This window comes from Oryctolagus cuniculus, chromosome 8, assembly GCF_051225735.1.
Source record: "Oryctolagus cuniculus isolate XC-2025 breed Fujian yellow rabbit chromosome 8, ASM5122573v1, whole genome shotgun sequence".
NCBI classification, from domain to species: domain Eukaryota; kingdom Metazoa; phylum Chordata; class Mammalia; order Lagomorpha; family Leporidae; genus Oryctolagus; species Oryctolagus cuniculus.
The window spans coordinates 112,138,535-112,157,313 of record NC_142874.1 but is presented as its reverse complement, the minus strand read 5'-3'; the positions used below and the strand labels follow the sequence as shown (position 1 = coordinate 112,157,313).

Here is an 18,779-nt window from a genome sequence, read left to right as displayed (position 1 = left end):
GGCTGTTCAGCACTGCTTTTGCCCTGAAGGACTCGGGGTCTCCACGGCAGGCCGGGTGTGAGTGAGCTGTTGCGTGTACAACAGCGCAAACTGAAACCCACAGCAGCACCGCACGGTCCAGTAGAGCTGGCTGTGCGGGGCTGACCCCTGCACACTTGAAGGGGACTTAGTCCAAATTGAGGGCTGTGCACATACAGTATGCACCAGATTTAACAGACTTGGTTCCAGAAAAGGAAAGTTAAATATGCAGTAATATTTTTATGCTGGTAACGTGTTAAAATAATGTGTTATATATGTTGAGCTAAGTAAAATTATTAATTTTAATCTTTTTTTTTCCTTTTTTTAATAGGGCTACTAGAAAATTTTAAAACTAAGGGCAGGTATTTTTAGCCTAGCAATTAAGCAGCTGGTGAGGATGCCTGCACTAGATTGCCCAGGTCAATACCAAGCTCTGGCTCCTGCTTCCTGCTAATGCGGACCCTGGGAGACAGTGATGATGGCTCAAGAGATTGGGTCCCCAACACCCACAGCGGAGATCTGGATTGAGTTCTCAGCTTCCAGCTTTGGCTCTGGCCCAGTTCCTGGCCATTGTGGGCATTTGGGGAGTAAATCAATGGGTGGGAGCTCCATTTCTTTCTTTCCTTCTTTCTTTTTTAAAAATTTATTTATTTGAAAAGCAGAGTTACAGATAGAGAAGGCAAGACACAGAGATCTTCCATCTACTGGTTCACTTCCCAAATGGCCACAATGACAGGGGCTAGGCCAGGCCAAAGCCAGGAGCCCAGAACATCTTCCAGGTCTCCCACATGGGTGCAGGGCCCAGGGATTTGGGCCATCCTCTGCTGTTTTCCCAGGCCATAGCAGAGAGCTGGATTGGAGGTAGAACAGCCAGGACTCGAACCTGCACCAATAAGGTATGGACAGGAGCCAGGCCTGGAGGGAAACTCCGGTGGACAGGAGCAAAACAGGTTTTATAACCAAAGAAAGCAGTTCCACCTACTGCATGCTCTGCTCTCCTGGTTTTCTCATTATGCTCCAGTCTCTAACAAAAAGGGGATCAGGGAAGGAAGGATGCCATGGGAAACAAACAGACGCCTGAAGAAGAGCAAGTTATCACCCTCACGAGCTGACAGAACAGCAGTTCTGTGTTGGGGACCAGGGCTGTGCTGGTCAACTGGGGTGAGCCTGACTACGTAGTGCACAGGCCTGCACCCCGAGCAGCCTGCAGTAAGCTTTCTCTTTTGGACCGGTTTCTCCGGGGTGAATCCCTGCCCTTCCCTGGGGAGGGATGGGGCCCAGGCCAGCTGCTGTAGAAGAGGATGTGTGTCCTCAGATGCCAGATCAGGAATGCCTCAGGAGGGTACCTCATACCTCTTCCCCGCAGCCTCCCCCATGGCCCCAAGCTAAACCTGGGGCCTTCAGCTCCACAGTCCCTGGGGTTCAGCATTCTGCAGAGTATTTGTCCCATCCCCAGCCAGCTGCTGCCCAGATCAGCTTCCTGTCACCCAGGGGAAGGGCAGAAGGCAGGGACTCCTCCCTTCCAGGAAACTTCCTGTCCAGGGCCGCAGGGGAAATCATAGAGGTTTACTGTGATCAAAACAAACACACAAGAAATGAGTGAATGACTAGCACATGCCATTTCCCAGGAAGAAGCAACTAGTTTAAACATTGCCTTTGGGTGCTAAGTACTTATCAAATCAAATCCTCATCATAATCCCAAGAGGCAGGCTTTATTTATTAATTAATTATTCAATTAATTTGAGATGGCTTATTTTGCTAATATTTTTAATATTGAATTATCAATTTATTTTTATTTGAGGCCAGCACTGTGGCACAGTGGGTTAAGCACCAGCATCCCATATGGCACTTGTTCAATTCCTAGCTGCTCCACTAGTGATCCAGTTTCCTGCTAAAGCACCTGGGAAAGCGGTGGAAGATGGCCCAAATCTTTGGGCCCCTGCATCCTCAAGGGAGACCTGGAAGAAGCTCCTGGTTCCTGGCTTCAGCCTGGCCCAGCCCCAGCTGTTGTGACCATTGGGGGAGTGAACCATTGGATAGACGATCTCTGTCTCTCCTCTCTCTATATATATGTCTGACTTTCAAATAAATAAAAAAATTATTCTTATTTGAAAGGCAAACAGAGACAGAGATCTTCCATCTGCTGCTTTATTCTCCCAAATGCCTGCAATAGCTAAAGCTGGGCTAGACAGAAGCCAGGAGCCCAGAACTCAATCCAGGTCTCCTATCTGGCCTGCAAAGACCAGAGCACTTGCGCCATCACCTGCTGCCTTCCAGGGTGTGCATCAGCAGGAAGCTGGAATCAGAAGCAGAGTCCTGGACTGGAACCCAGGCACCCTGACGTGAGATGCAGGCATCCAAGGTAGAGTCTTAACCATTGCAGCAAATGCTTACTCCAGAAGCAAGTTTAGAAATTTCATTACACAGATCAAGCAACCAAGGTTTGGGGTGGCTGAGCAATTGTTGTAGAAACAGCGACCATAAAGACCAAGTCACTTAGCCTTGCAGAGTCAGGAGTCAAGCCGGGGTGGTCTATCGGTCTCTCCCCCATCGGACTACCTTATGGAATCCACAATGGCAGCTGATGGCAGGGGCTCAGAAAGGGCAGCCTTGAGTCTCGGAATGTGGCAGACAACGGGCTGGTTGAGAAGTGGCTATCTCTGTAGCCTCAGATGTCCCTGGGGTACATGGGTCAGGAGTCATGACCTGCAGAAACCTCAGGTGAGAAAAACTGCAGCAGATGAAGAAGCAGCGCAACCGGTGTCCTCATTTCAGGGACACATTTTTTTATTAGGGCTCTGCAAGTCACTGTAGTCATCTCCTAGGTCTCCTTGGTTTAATAATCAGAAAATTTTTAATAAGAGGAACAAACTCTTCTTCTTGTCTTTTGAGGTCGGTTTCATCTGACTTTTTTTATTTTTTCCCTTGCTTGGTTGGTTTGTTGGTTTAAATCCTCCTGACAGAGTTAAAGGATGGAACCTGATCCACTGTCTTGCTTGTCCTACACTGCGCACTAAATCCAAGCACTCACAGCCCTCAGGTGCACCTGCCGGGCCTCCTTCTGGGGTGGGTAGGGGGCAAGTAGGCGGTTTCTTTTCCAGACTTCTCCTTAATACTGGTGTTTGGTTGGTGCTCAGCCCACACTTGAATGAATGAAGAAAAGGTTTGGAGTCCGGCTGGAGTGAGGGGGGCGGCGGCGAGTTGAGGGGAGGAGAGAGAGAGAAATTTCGGCGCAAAAGACAAGAAAGTGACCGGCAGGTGAGCACGGAGGACAGGAGCGGAAACGGGACTCGGAGGTTGGCGCTTACCCCAGGAAGGTGAGGAACCGCGGCTCCGTGGCCAGGTTGGCGTCGATGGTGAAAGACAGGAATGCGGGACTCACCAGCTGCCGCGGGCGCTCGGTGGAGAAGTGCAGCTCCACCGCGTCCTCGGCCTGCGCGGGTCCCGCCACGGCGCCGTGAGGGAGGGGACCGAGCGGTCCCAAGAGCAGCAGCAGCAGCAGCGGCGGCGGCGGCATCTCGGGCTCACCTGGCGGCAGCGAGAGCCGGAGCCCTAGTGCGGCCGCGCACTTCCTCGCGCCGGGCCGCTGCTGCCGACTCTCCCGTCCCGCCCCGGCGCCCGCCTCCCCGGCCCGGCCCGCATCCCTCCCACTTGCGCTCGCCTCCGCGCCCCGCCTCCGCTCGCTCCCACTTCCTTGCACACTTTGCCCCTCGGTGGCGGTCACTTGCACTTGCGAAATCATCCACACCCATCGGAAAGGCGGCGGAGGAAGCCCAGGGGCAGCGCGCTGCGGCCGCTTCCTCCCGCGGGTCCGGTCCAGGTGGCCCGGAGCACCTTCCTTCTGATCCTCCTCCCAGCGCCTCCCACCTGGTCTGGTCCTCACCGTCCAAGTGTGCGGTGGTGGCTGCCCTTGAAGTTGGAGCCTTGGCCAACTCTCCCCGTACTGCATTTACTTCTAGCTGTTGGTCCGACTTCAGTTTGCTTTAGGTGCTTCCGTACATACGTAAGTGTAGCAAGCGCCATGCACTTCGTGGCTGCTGTGTGCCCTGTAGTGAGAGCGGCTGTCCCTTTCTCTCTCATTCTCACAGCCCGTTAGGTGCAGGATTTCCTTTTTACGCCGGAGGACTCAAGCTCTGAGGCCTGGGTAATCTGTCCACGTGTCAGAATTGACATGTGAATGTAGTCACACGACCCACGCTGGCCGCGGCTTGGTTTAGCTGAACATAGATAGCTTCCTCAAGGAAGTCTTCCCTGAACCTCCAGGTGTTGCAAGTCCCCTGGGACAGACTCTGAGAGCATCCTGCTTGCTGGGACACACACGTTGGTCAGCAATGATGTGACTCACCATTGGCCTCTTCTTCTTTTTTTAAAGATTTTATTTATTTATTTATTTGGGAGGTAGAATTACAGACAGAGAGAAGGAGACACAGAGAGAAAGGTCTTCCATCCGCTGGTTCACTCCCCAAATGGCCGTGATGGCCAGAGCTGAGTAGTTCTGAAGCCAGGAGCCAGGAGCTTCTTCCTGGTCTCCTACCTGGATGCAGGGGCCAAAGGACTTGGGCCATCTTCTACTGCTTTCCCAGGCCATAGCAGAGAGCTGGATTGGAAGAGGGGCAGCCGGGACTTGAACCGCTGGCCTTTGTCCTCTTCTGCTACAGGGTCAGCTCCTCTAAAGCAGCGGTGGGGTTTGCTTTGCAAAGTGCACTAGCTCCAGCTCAAGTATGGCCCCAGGCTAGGCACTTGGAGCCATCCAGAGGTATTAGTTGAGTAAGAAAACAAAACTGATTTTTCCATTTCCATTGCATCACCAGTGAAGCAACAAAGAAACATTGATTGTTTTGGAAGGTTTATCTAATTTGCATAGACTATCTTTTTTTTTGGAAAAAAGAGATTTATTTGAAAGGAATGGGGCGGGGCGGGGGGGAAGGTGGATATCTTCCATCTGCTGGTTCATTTCCCAAATGGCTACAACAGTCATGACTGGGCCTGGCTGAAGCCAGGAGCCAGGAACTCCATCCAAGTTTCCCACTTGGGTGGCAGGGGTCCAAGTACTTGGGCCATCACCTGCTGCTTTCTCAGGTGCATTAGCGAGAAGTGGGGTCAGAAGAAGAGCAGCCAGGACTGGAACTGGCACTCTGATATGGGATGACGTGTTCCATGCAGTAGATTAACTCACTGTATCACAACCCTGGCTATAGATCTGTCTATTCTTAGGTAACTTAAAAGTTAGATACATGATTGGGGGCCGGCACTGTGGCATAGTGGGTAAAGCCACCACCTGCAGTGCTGGCATCCCATATGGGCGCTGGTTTGAGTCCTGGCTGCTCCACTTCTGATCCAGCTCTCTACTATGGCCTGAGAAAGCAGTAGAAGATGGCCCAAGTCCTTGGGTTCCTGCACCCACATGGGAGACCCAGAAGAAGCTCCTGGCTCCTGGCTTTGTATTGGCGCAGCTCTGGCCATTGTGGCCAATTGGGGAGTGAACCAATCAATGGAAGACCTCTCTCTCTCTCTGTCTCTCCTTCTCTCTGTGTGTAACTCTTTCAAATAAATCAATAAATCTTAAAAAAAAAGTTAAATACATGATTAGCTTTGCACACTGAACGAGGTTCATATTCTACATAGTTTATGTAAGAAGAAAAAATTCATGTTTATATTAAACACCAAACTACCAAGAGTATAATCTTATGACAGTAGTCGTGCAGATCCATAAACAGTAGGTAGACAGGCTGCCATCTGCTTGGATTGTGTAGTGACCTTTGGGTTGTCCTACCTTTGCCACTATGTAGAGGAAATATGGTCACAACCAGAAGCAAAGGAGGGAAAGCATACCCGACACTAACCTTGAAAAGCAGCTCCACCCAATTATCTGGTGAAGCATCTGTGCACGGTTATCTTGTCTAGGGAGGGAAGATGTCCTAAGCTCTGCTTCTGTAACCCTGGTCATAAATCTGTCCTATGAATCTTTCCCTGGTATCTCTTTTACAAACATATCAGACCCACTGAACATTGGAAGTGTGGTCCTAAGTCACGTAGGCTGCAATTTAAGCCCACTAACGCTGTAATAGCTAAGGTATGATGCTGATGAACCTATAAATATTCTAAGAAATTTGGGATCATTGCTCAGTTCTCAGGAAAGTATCCCAGTGGAGCCCACTGTGTTAATAAGCTGCTTGGTTCCTCCATTATCTCTGATGCCTGTTTGAATGAAGGGAGTTTTCCCACTCCAGGTTTCTGTAACAAGGACACTGATTCTACATCCCAACACCATGCCCCTTCTTCCTGTAATTGTGCAGCAAAAGTCACACTAGCTTCTTTGGAATGTGTGGGTGGTATTTGAAAGGGGGATCATTGCAAGCTTTCCATGTAGCAAATCCTCAGGACATCCTGAGCTGTGGGCCAATACAATCTCTGTGCAAATGACTAATATTGAAACTGGCAAAACAAAAATGAGGAACTCAAGAGAGGCAGGCTGCTCATGTGATGAGCAGCTTGGCTAAGATCAACATTGATCAGGTAGTTTTTGGATCCTGACTCCAAGTTGGTTTAATACATTGTCTTGGAGAAGAGGATGATATGGGCATACGGGAGGAGAAATGTGTGCACAGAGAAATAAAAATAATGGTGCCATTTTGGAGACACCTTACTCTTTTTAATTTAAAGATTTATTTAATTATTTGAGAGGCAGATTTACAGAGAGACATCTTCCATCCACTGATTCACTCCCCAAATGGCCGCAATGGCTGGCACCCAGGTTACCTGTTATGCCACAGTGCTGACCCCAACACCTTACATTTTTAGGCTGAGTTGCAGCTTACAGACATCATAGCTAGAGCCTTTCTACCTGCATCCTGGCCCAGCAACTTGATAAGGGATGTGATTTGGGGCCAGTTTTCCAACCTCCAAGAATCTTGATTTCTTCATCTGTAAAGTGAGGATAATACATATTTCACAATTTTATTTGAAACTTGATTTCATATATTACAGAGCTAGCTCAATATGCAATATGAAGGACATGTCTAAAAGATGACAGGTTTTTTTTTTTTTTTTTTTTTTTTTTAGATTTTATTTATTTATTTGAGACGCAAGGTTACAGAGGGAGGGAGAGTAGAAAGGTCTTCCATCTGCGGGTTCACTCCCCAGATGGCTGCCGCTGGGCTGATCTGAAGCCAGGAGCCAGGAGCCTCCTCCGGGTCTCCCACAGGGGCACAGGGGCCCAAGGACTTGGGCGATCTTCCACTGCTTTCCCAGGTGCATTAGCAGGGAGCTGGATGGGAAGTGGAGTAGCCAGCACTCAGGCCAGTGCCCATATGGGATGCTGGTGCCACAGGTGGAGGCTTAACCTTCTAGGCCACAGTACCAGCCCCGATGACAGCTTTCTTAAAATGATCACCCCACTTAATCCTCACAAGAACTTTGTATAACAGGTTTAGACTCGGCTTTCTAATTCCAGGTCCCAGTTGTTTCCACAACATCATGCAGGCTTGGTGACTCACAAATTATGTGCTATATATAATGATTTAGAAACAAAAGCCATCAGATGAACTTGGGCAGTCCATGTGACTCACTTAATAATTATAATGTGGTATGACTTCCATGGGGCCCTTGGATTGATTTTTTGGTAGTTACGTTGAGTTTTTAGGGATTCACATAGAGTTTGCATAGTCAACAATGATAAAAGCACATGGATGACAACAGGCTGATTTCAGAATGTTTCCAGAAAATAAAAATCTTTTCATTTGTCTGTTTAGAAATTGAGATTTTCCTAACCTAAAAACCTCTTAAGGATGATAAATTTTTAGGTGGTGTCGGTTATCTTCAAACATATAAATAATTAATGTGCTGTGTTGTTTTGGGTTATTGGGTTATGATTTACTAAAGTTAAATTTTCGTTTAATTGTTTGGTGATCTATCTGTACTTGAAAACAAGGAGAAACTGAAAGAAAATCTTTGCTAGGCATTGAAAGGAAGGAAGGTAACTCCTTTGAGGGCATGCTTATGTAGTCATCTTTTTGTTTGAATATTTGTTGTATGCCACTGTGTGCCAACCACTGAGGTAGGCAGTGGTAAGCAACAAGTAAGAGTGGTTTCTGAAGTCTTACTGGGAAAATATATATACACACACACATATATATAATCACAAATATATATATATATAATCACACAAATGTAAAATTGCAAGTGTGGTAGGTGCAACAAAGATGATCCTGGTGCTTTACAGATGTATGACGGAGGATTTCAATTTGGGATGTGGGGAAAATTGTCCAGTTGAGATCTGGAGAATGAGTAGAGACCCAGGCAAAAGGGGCCAAGGGGATGGTAGGTGCCAAGGTCAAGGGATTTGAGGAAACATAGTAAGAGGATTGACGGAAGGTATCTGGATCAGAGAGAGCAAGGGGACAGGTGGGGATATAGGGACAGAGATGGTGGAGACTTGCATTATCTCTGGAGCAGTGGGCAGCCATTGAAAGAGTTTCAAACCTGAGATGGGGAATGTGATATCATCAGATTAATTTTTTTAAAGATATATTTTATTTATTTGAAAGAGTTACACAGAGAGAGGAGAGGCAGAGAGAGAGAGGTCTTCCATCTGCTGGTTTACTCCCCAGATGGCCGCAATGGCTGGAGCTGCACCAATCTGAAGCCAGGAGCCAGGAGCTTCCTCTGGGTCTCGCACGTGGGTGCATGGGCCCAAGGACTTGGGCCATCTTCTACTGCTATCCCAGGCCATAGCAGAGAGCTGGATTGGAAGAGGAGCAGCCGAGACTCGAATCAGCGCCCATATGGGATGCTGGTGCTTCAGGCCAGGGCGTTAACCCGCTATGCCACAGCGCTGGCCCCCAGATTAATATATATATATATATATATATATATATACACACACACATATATATATATTTTTTTAAAGCTCATACCTTTTTTTTTTATTAGACAGGCAGAGTTAGACAGTGAGAGAGAGAGAGAGACAGAGAGAAAGGTCTTCCTTCCTTTTTTTCCGTTGGTTCACCCCCCAAATGGCCGCTACAGCCAGTGCGCTGTGCCAATCCAAAGCCAGGAGCCAGGTGCTTCCTCCTGGTCTCCCATGTGGGTGCAGGCGCCCAAGCACTTGGACCATCCTCCACTGCCTTCCCCAGCTACAGCAGAGCGCTGGACTGGAAAAGGAACAACCGGGATTAGAACCCAGCACCCATATGGGATGCCGGCGCCGCAGGCAGAGGATTAACCAAGTGAGCTACAGCGCCAGCCCCAGATTAATATTTTTAAAAGGCAAACTGTGAATGTTGCTTTTCTTCTGTGTCATAGATGCTTGCTTATAAGATGTGGATGTGCATTTCTCTATAGATGGAGAGTTCCTAATTTTCTTTTACCAAACTTATGTGCCTATGTGAGAGGACTTCAAAAAGTTCATGGGGAATGGAAATAAACGATAAATTTATATTAATGTAAAAATTTTGAAATCTGTGAATGCAAGTAGTCTTTAAAGTTAATTAAAATGTATATTATGAAAAAAGCTATGCGGCCGGTGCTGCGGCTCAATAGGCTAATCCTCCGCCTGCGGTGCTGGCACACCGGGTTCTAGTCCCGGTCGGGGCGCCCGATTCTGTCCCGGTTGCCCCTCTTCCAGGCCAGCCCTCTGCTGTGGCCCGGGAGTGCAGTGGAGGATGGCCCAGGTGCTTGGGCCCTGCACCCCATGGGAGACCAGGAGAAGCACCTGGCTCCTGGCTTCGGATCGGCACAGTGCGCCAGCCACAGCGGCCATTTGGGGGTGAACCAACGGAAAAGGAGGACCTTTCTTTCTGTCTCTCTCTCTTCACTGTCCACTCCTCCTGTCAAAAAAAAAATTAAAAATTAAAAAAAGCTATGCATATTTATTTCTCCATGAACGTTTTGGATTACCCTCATATAGACACTAGGAATGTATGTAACTGTGTCTGTAGGGAGTTGGGTGCTAGGAACCGGCAAGTGTGCCAGAGCATGACAGAGAAAACAGGAAGTGTCCCTAGAATAAGAAGAACTCATAAGCTCCAGCAAGCATGCACAATAACCAGGTGAATTATTAGATTTCAGGCTGGGGATTATTCAAAAAGTCCCCAGAGATGAAGTGCTGACTGCTGAATTCTGGTCAGCTGTCTCTGGGACGATGAAAGGCCACAGCAAAAAAGCAGAACAAAACGTATTGAATGAGATATTACTTCTTGTCATTCTAGGAACAGAGAAGGAAGAAGTCTAGCAAATGCATTCATGGAATAAGGAAACGATTGGCATAGCGAGATGGGGAGAAGGCAAGCTGTGCTGGTGTCATATGTAAGCTAGGCTTTCTTCTATATTCTTAACTTTTGGCAATGTGGCAGTTAGTTTTGGACTCTCTCAAGAAGTAAGTAGTTTGAAGTGAACAACAATGTTTCCTGAGTGCCAACTCCAAATCTGGAGTTAACAAAGAAGGTGGGCAGTGGAGGAAATGCTCATTTTGGTAGAACTGAGTTAGCACTGGTGACTGAGACCTTGTAGTGGTCACGGTTTGCATCCAGATTTGGTCAAAGTGAATGTTGGGGTGACCCAGGAACTGGGTAAACAATTGTTTCTATAACTTTCGTGGAATAGCTGGTTCAGACATGATTGTGCAGTTACTTAAGTGTATTGCATATATCATTATTTTATAAAATGAATAGAAACCAAGAAGTAGTACTGATAAGAAATATGGGTCTCATTAACTTACTTCATTTGCAATCAGGTGGGAAATCCTTAGTGGTGCTCATCGATATAAATCTTTATCCTCAATCTGAGGCTCTTCAGACTTAAGAAGGTCAAATATGCATTTATTTCTGAAGGGGAAACTTTAAAACTGTATTCAAGCAAGCTAGAAGTAACCTGATTTCAATCTCAAATCAAACAAATAAACTTATTAAAGAGCATGTATGAGGCAAACAAGGAAACACAAAGCATACACTGAATATTAAATAAGTTGTTGATTTTTTAAAGGTAGCATATGACTGTTTTTCAAGGATCCTTGTCTTTTCGAGATACCTGTGGGAGCATTTGTGGGTGAACTGATAGGATGTTTAGGATTTGTTTCACAACAGTCTCAGAGGGAGGAGAGACATAGGTGTGGGTGACACAAGTTTCACCAGGAGTGAGCAACTGTGGAAGCTGGGCAATGGGTGCCTGATGGTTGCAGCAGCTTACATGTCACAAGGATGTTTTCCAGGCCATGTGTTCTGGAATTTGATCTTCCTACCCTCCCATAGAAAGGTGGCGATCTATGCCCCTTCCCCCTGAATATTTGCCAGACTTACAAAGCACAACAAAGCATAACACAAAGGGCGCAATGTGACCTCTGAGGCCAGGGCGTGAAAGGCCATGCAACTCCTCTTGATTCTCTGGGTATTCTTGCTCTCCAGATGCTCCCCTGGGAACCTGACTGCCATAGGAGGAGAGGCCCAGGTCAAATGGAAAGGCCATGGGCAGATGCTCCAGTTCATAGTCCCCAGCCACACCCAGCCTTGGACTCATCCCAGCCCAGGAACCAGACATACGAGTGAAGAGACCGCCAGATGATTCCAGCCTCAGTGATTCAAGCCACACCATCTAGTCCAGTCTTTCCAGTTGAAACTCCAAATGTTGTGGACCAGCAACAAGCCAGCCCCACTAAGCACTGCTCAAATGCCTGCTCTTTGAAATCCGTGCACATGATGGCATGAGAGTGACATCCCAAGGTTTGTGGTGGCCACTCCAGGGATGGCGACTCTGGGGGAGTCTCCAACCTCAGCTTGGCTTGACTACCCAGGGCCAAAACCTACTTGTAGGCCCTCTAAGGGTCCAATCCATAAGTTTTTAAAATTTTACATGTTTTATTATTATGCTTAAAAATTTATTTGAAAGGCAGAGAGAAAGAGACAGACAGATAAACAGACAAATCTTTCATCTTCTGATTTGATCCCCAAATGTCCACAACAGCTAGGGCTGCACCAGGCTCAAACCAGGACCTCCGTCCAGGTCTCCCACATGAGCCATCACCTGCTGCCTTCTCAGGTATGCATTAACAAGGAGCTGCAATCAGGAGTAGAGCCAAGACCTCAGCCCAGGTATTCCGATATGGGATGTGGGCATTGAGTTGCTGTGCCAAATACCAGCCCCAATTACTAAGTTTTAAATTGCATGCCATTTTGAGTACTGTGATGAAATTCTGTTTTAAATTTCCAGTCACCTCTTTTGAAAAAGCAGCCAGCCAGGCTTATTATCACCGGGTGGATGGTGTGACAATGCAAAGAAAAAGGAGAAAGTTTCATTTCCAAAGACTTGCTCGTAAACCCACTGAGATTATGTGCAGTGCATCAGAGTTAACATTTCACCCCCTTGCGGTTTCCCAACGCTGCACACATCTTGACATACCTAGAAGATCACAGCGCTGCAGGACGCCCTGAGAAAGCTCATAGGTCAGAGCAAATCCATACACATGTGGTGAAAGATGGATTACATTTTGTATGTTATGTAATTAGGATAAGAAATGAAATGCAGAGTGTGTATGTGCTAAATATTTTATTTATATACAACCTCAAAATACTGTCTCTTCCATTTTTGAAATAAAAGACTTGACTTTGAGGATATAACATTTCATATACAGTGTGCTGGACATGCTTGTCTATTACCTTGAGAATTGAAATGATGATCTCTTCAAATGCTTGACAAGAACTTGACTCACAGAGGTAATAAATAACAAAAAAATCTACTTATCATATCATAGATTCATCCTTTTAACAAAAATACAGAATTAAGTATATTCACAAGATTTGCAGCCATCACTATCTAATTCCAGGACATTTTCACCACCCCTAAAAAGAAATCCCACATTCATTAAGTCAAAAGGAATCAAGAATATGTGGCCTTTCATGTTTGGCTTCTTTCATTTAGAGCAGTGTTTTCAAGGTTCAGTTGTGTGTAGCCTGAGTCAGCACTTTATTCCTTGTCATGGCTCAAGACTATGCTCTTACATGGCTGTTGCACTTGTATTTGACCAGTTATCAGTGGATGGACATTCGTGTGCTATTATGTACAATCCTCCTATGAACAGTCATATCTAGGTTTTTGTGTGGACATACTTTTAATTCTTTTGAGAATATACCTAGGAGTGGAATTTTTAAAAAATATATTTATTTATTAATATATCGAGAACAGATTTCATGTATTTCATAGATACAATTCCAAGAATACAACAATACTTTCCTCCCTCCCTCCCTCCTTCCTTTCTTTCTTTTCTTCTAATTTTTTGCAATAACATACTTCCAATTTACTTTATAATCGCAGGCTCAGTGCTCTGGGAGTGGAATTGCTGAGTGCAGGGCCCAATAATGGCACACTTACATTTTGAAGAACTGCCAAACTGCTTTCTGCAGTGACTGTGCCATATTACATTTCCCTCAGTGATCTAGAGGGTTCCAATGCCTCCAAAGACCCGAAATTCATATGAGTTTTTATTACACGCGAAAAAATACATTTTTTGGGAATGTGACAAGACAAAAAGGCTTGGACTAGGAGCAGTAAATTGTAAACAGTAATTAGCAATTCATGGGGTAACTAGTGGAAGAAAAGTGCTATTTCAGTTTCAGAAAATCAAAATGCAAACATGGCATATTTGGGAGGTTGATCCCCTTTGCAGTGTAGTGGGTGTGAACTGATGTCTCATTGTGGACTTGACTTGCATTTTCTTTTTTTTTTTAATCTTTTTAAAAAATATTTATTTATTTGAAAGACAGAGTTACAGAGAGAGGTAGAGACAGAGAGAGAGAGAGAGGTCTTCCACCCGTTGGTTCACTCTCCAGATGGCTGCAACGACCAGAATTGCGCCAATCCAAAGCCAGCAGCCAGGAGCTTCCTCCGGGTCTCCCACATGGGTTCAGGGGCCCAAGGACTTGGGCCATCTTCTACTGCTTCCCCAGGCCACAGCAGAGAGCTGGATCAGAAGACGACCAGCCAGGACTTGAACCGGCGCCCATAGGGGATGCTGGCGCTTCAGGCCAGGGCTTTAGTCTGCTGTGCCACAGCACTGGCCCCTCAACTTGCATTTTCTTAGTGACAAATGACACTGACCATTTTTCCATGTGTTTAGCAATGATTTGTGCATCTTCTATGAGAAATGTCTACTCAAATCCTTTGCCTAACTATCTTTTTTTTATATAGATATTCTACTACTCAATGCAAGCTGCAGACATCAGTATGCTTTACTCCTAAAGACTTCAGCATTCAGGCTATTTACTAGAGTTCAAAATTGTGTATGGTTCATTTGTTTTTGGTAAAATTCACATAGAGTGAAATCCACAGATCTTAAGTGTCACATGGGATTACTTTTGACAAATGGGTAAAACCTAACCTCTATCATCGCTGAAAGTTCCTTCAATCCTTTGTTCAGTTAGATCCCTGTCCCTACTCCCAGAAGCAATCACTGTTCTCATTTTATCCATCATAAATTAGCTTAGGGGTGGGCATTTGGACTAGTGTCCATATATTGTATCAGAGTGCCAAGGTGTTAGACCAGGACCTGCTCCCAATTCCAGCTTTCTGCTAATACGCACCATGGGAGGCAGAAGGTGATGGCTCAAGTCCTTGGGTTCCTGACATCCACGTGGCTGACCTGGACTGAATTTCCTGGCCCCTGGCTTTGACCCAGCCCAGCCCCAGCCCCAGCTCTCTGTTTATTGCTTTTGTTTTGTTTTGTTTTTGACAGGCAGAGCGGACAGTGAGAGAGAGAGAGAGAGAGAGAGAAAGGTCTTCCTTTGCCGTTGGTTCACCCTCCAATGGCCGCCGCGGCCTGCACACCGTGCTGATCCGAAGCCAGGAACCAGTGCTTCTCCCGGTCTCCCATGGGGTGCAGGGCCCAAGCACTTGGGCCATCCTCCACTGTACTCCCTGGCCACAGCAGAGAGCTGGCCTGGAAGAGGGGCAACCGGGACAGAATCCGGCACCCCGACCGGGACTAGAACCCGGTGTGCCGGTGCTGCAAGGCGGAGGATTAGACTATTGAGCCGTGGTGCCGGCCTATTGCTTTGTCTCTGTTTCTCAAACAAAACAAAAAAGAAAAAAAATTATTTTGGTCTGCTCCAGAAATTTAAAAACAAATCACATCATATACTCTTTTTGTGCAAAACTCCTTTCACTCAGCATAATATCTATGAAATTCAGGCTGTTGCATTTAAGAGAGTTCACCCATTCTTTTTTTCTAAGTATGTATTTTCCATTGCATTACTGACTATACAGTAGCCTATTCATCCATTTTCCTACTATTGGACTTTTGAGGTTTTTGCTAATTTTAGATTATTATAAATAAAACTGCTAAGAAATTCTTCTCTCAGTCCTTTTGTGGACATATATTTTCATTTCTCCGGAGTAAATGGTCAGTGGTGAAACTGCTGGGTAATAGGGTTGGTATGAAACTACCAAAACTTTTCCTAAGCGTTTTCTCTACCATGAATAATGTGTGAGCTCTGGCTACTCTAACAGCCAGCCTGCAGGCTGTGTAAGGCCCATGAAATCATCTGGTCTGGTCCTGCCAAGGCAACTGCAGGTAGCACTTGAAATTCAATAAATCTATAGCTGGCTAATTTTTATGTTGATCATTCTTTCTAAAGATTTATTTTATTATTTGAAAGGCAGAGTTAGAAAGAGAGAGAGAAAAAGAGAGAACTTCCATCCTTTGGTTCATTCCCTAAATAGCTACAACGGCCAGAGCAAGTCCAAAGCCAGGAGTCAGGAGCTTCCTCTGGGTCTCCCACCTGCAGGCAAGGGCCCAAGGACTTGGGCCATCTTCCAATGCTTTCCCAGGTGCATTAGCAGAAAGCTGGATTGTAAGTAGAGCAGCTGGGTGTTGAATCAGTGCCCATATGGGATGCTGGTGCCGCAGGCAGTGGCTTTACCTACTACACCACAGTGCTGGCCCCTAAGTTGATAACTTTATATGGCCCATGATTGATGTTATAAATATTCAAATAGCCATTGGCAGAAAAAAGTTCCCCCAGTCCCACATCTAAACCAACATTTACTGTTGTCAGTTTTAAAAAATTTTTGCCTTTCTGGGGATGTATAATCTTACTTCATGTGGTTTAATTTTCATTTCTCTGATGACTAACAATGTTTTTATGCGCCTATTGATCACTGAATAGGTTCTTCCATGAAAGTGATTGGAAGTTTTGCTAACTGTTTAGCATTTTAACACGTGTGCCCTTCCCGCCAGTGAAAATAAAAAAGAATGTGGAATTCTGTGAATTCAGATGTGAAAATATCTAAAGAGCCAGATGCATTGGCCTGATGGGCTAGACTGGATTAGGGTCAGACTCCTAGAAATTGATTTAAGAATTAGCTCTTTAAGATTTTATTTATTTATTTGAGAGGCAGAGATACAGAGAGGGAGAGGGAAAACAGAGAGTGAGTGAAAGAGAGATCTTCCATCTGCTGGTTCACTCCCCAAATGGCTGCAACAGCTGGAGCTGGCCAATCCAAAGCCAGCAGTCAGGAGCCTCCTCCAGGTCTCCTACATGGGTGCAGAGGCCCAAGAGCTTGGGCTATCCTCCACTGCCTTCCTAGGCCAAGCCAGAAAGCTGGGTTGGAAGAGGAGCAGCTGAGACATGAACCAGCACCCACATGGGATGCCAGTGCTACAGGCAGAGGCTTAGCCCACTACACCACAGTGCCAGTCCCAAGAATTAGCTCTTGAAATGAATGTAGGTTAAGGTACCAGAAGCCACATGAGAATTTTTTGTGGGTCCTGGGCACTTTTGCCTTTGTAGGAAAAAGTATTAGAAGTTATATTTTACTAGTACATTGGTGTCAGATGCACGTAATGCAAGCTGGACTCATTACAACATGTTCATCATTATTAAATTTTTCTTCTGATTTTAAAAGAAATTAAAACTGGGACGTGTCTGGGAGCACCTAAAACTGTGGCTCTAAGCACTGTGCCATGCTGCTTATTGGCTAGGTAAGCCCTGTTGGTGGCTGTGCTCCCTTTAAATTATGGCACAAAATGTTGTAGGAATTATCAAGAGAACTAACACAACCCGGATCAGGGTCGTGAGAAAGCTGTCCTGGAGGTCAGCAGTCCATCCTAACGTACTGGCTGAAACCACTGGTTGTCCTGTGTCACCTCTCAGACATCTGAGAGAACAATTCCCAGAGAGTGGAATAATACAATCTCTCCCTTGGTGGGTGAGCATCTCTGAACCGCAGAAAAGCATCCCCAGTAGGGTTTGTGTTCATTCGCTTTCCACTGCTGTCACAAAACACCTGAGACTGGGCAGTCATACAGGAAGCGTTCACTTAGCTCACGGTCTGGAGGCTCCAGCACATGCTGCCAGCTCCTGCTTGGCTGTGACGGGGGCCTCACGGAGGGCGGCATCACAGTGGTGGGAGCGTGAGCAGAAGCAGTCCACGGCCAGACAGGAAGCCAGAGGGATTGGTTTTGTTCTTTTATATCTATCCCCAGCCTCGGGGACTCACTCACTATGAGAGGCTGGTGTTAATCCCTTCTGAGCGCAGTACACCCCAAGACCCAGCACCTTCCACAGGGCCTCACCTCTCAAAGGTCCTCCCACCTGGTAAGACTGCCACCTTAGGGATCACGTTTGTAACTCATGACCCTTAAGGGACATACTCAAGCCACATCCAAACCATAGCTGACTGTTTAGGGGAGTCACAACTATACCTGAACACATTTATGTTAAAGGAAGCATGGCTATTTCATGTGGAAGCAATTAAGTTTGGCCTATTGAAGCATTATCTTAGCCTTATAATTCCCAATTAAGTGTGTAACTGAGCAATTGATTAGGTCATGATTTAAAAGTGTTAGATGTTTAAATTATTCGTTTTTTTTTTTTTTTAAAGAAAAAGACTTTTCATTTTATTTGCAAGATGAATGAACCAGTGAGAGAGGGAGATACAGAGAGATCTTACGCCTGCTGGTTCACTCCCCAGATAGCCACATCAGTCAAGGCTGAGCCAGAAACTCCAACTGGATCTCCTACAGTAGTGGCTGATGCCCAACTACTTGGGCCATCTTCTCCTGCCTCCCCAGGTGCATCAGCAGGGAGCTGGATTGGAAGTGGAACAGCTGGGACTTGAACTGGTGTGCCTATGGGATGCCGGTATCACAGGTGGCAACCCAATCTGCTGTGCCACAACACTAGTTCCTAATTTATTCAATTTTTAACTTACCTAAGAACATGGCAAGGTTTTGTTTGTTTAAGCAGTACTTAAAAGGAAAATCATGGCCGGCGCTGCGGCTCACTAGGCTAATCCTCCGCCTTGCGGCGCCGGCACACCGGGTTCTAGCCCCGGTTGGGGCACCGGATTCTGTCCCGGTTGCCCCTCTTCCAGGCCAGCTCTCTGCTGTGGCCAGGAGTGCAGTGGAGGATGACCCAGGTGCTTGGGCCCTGCACCCCATGGGAGACCAGGATAAGTACCTGGCTCCTGCCTTCGGATCAGCGCGGTGCGCCGGCCGCGGCGGCCATTGGAGGGTGAACCAATGGCAGAGGAAGACCTTTCTCTCTGTCTCTCTCTCTCACTGTCCACTCTGTCAAAAAAATAAAAAATAAAAAAAAAATCCTACAAATGGATACTATTGTCGTGCCCAATTTACAGGCAAGGAAAGTGAGGTAGAGCTATGAGGCTTACCCAGATAACACAGTAGTAAGCAGCAGTAGAAAAGTGTGTCTGTCTTCCTGGTATAATCAAGCTTATTTCTAGAACTTAGCCACAATGATGCAGTCTGCAAAGCC

The 18,779-nt window shown here is 46.3% G+C and overlaps 1 protein-coding gene across 4 annotated transcripts in view; it reads right to left on the bottom strand.

The window, feature by feature from the left end:
* Positions 1-4,077, bottom strand: part of HPSE (heparanase) — a 37,923-nt gene extending 33,846 nt beyond the window's left edge. Inside the window, exons 1-2 of one of the 4 annotated variants that reach the window (XM_089303153.1) lie at positions 3,902-4,077; positions 3,401-3,546 (exon numbers count right to left, since the gene is read on the bottom strand). In XM_089303153.1, the coding sequence (XP_089159279.1) occupies positions 3,401-3,546; positions 3,902-3,967 (212 nt within the window). In that variant the 5' untranslated portion in view covers positions 3,968-4,077. Of the gene's footprint in view, positions 1-3,326; positions 3,656-3,901 lie in introns of those variants that run through there. The other 3 variants (XM_089303154.1, XM_051819610.3, XM_051819611.3) reach the window with 3 other exon arrangements.
* Positions 4,078-18,779: the final 14,702 nt, after the last annotated feature.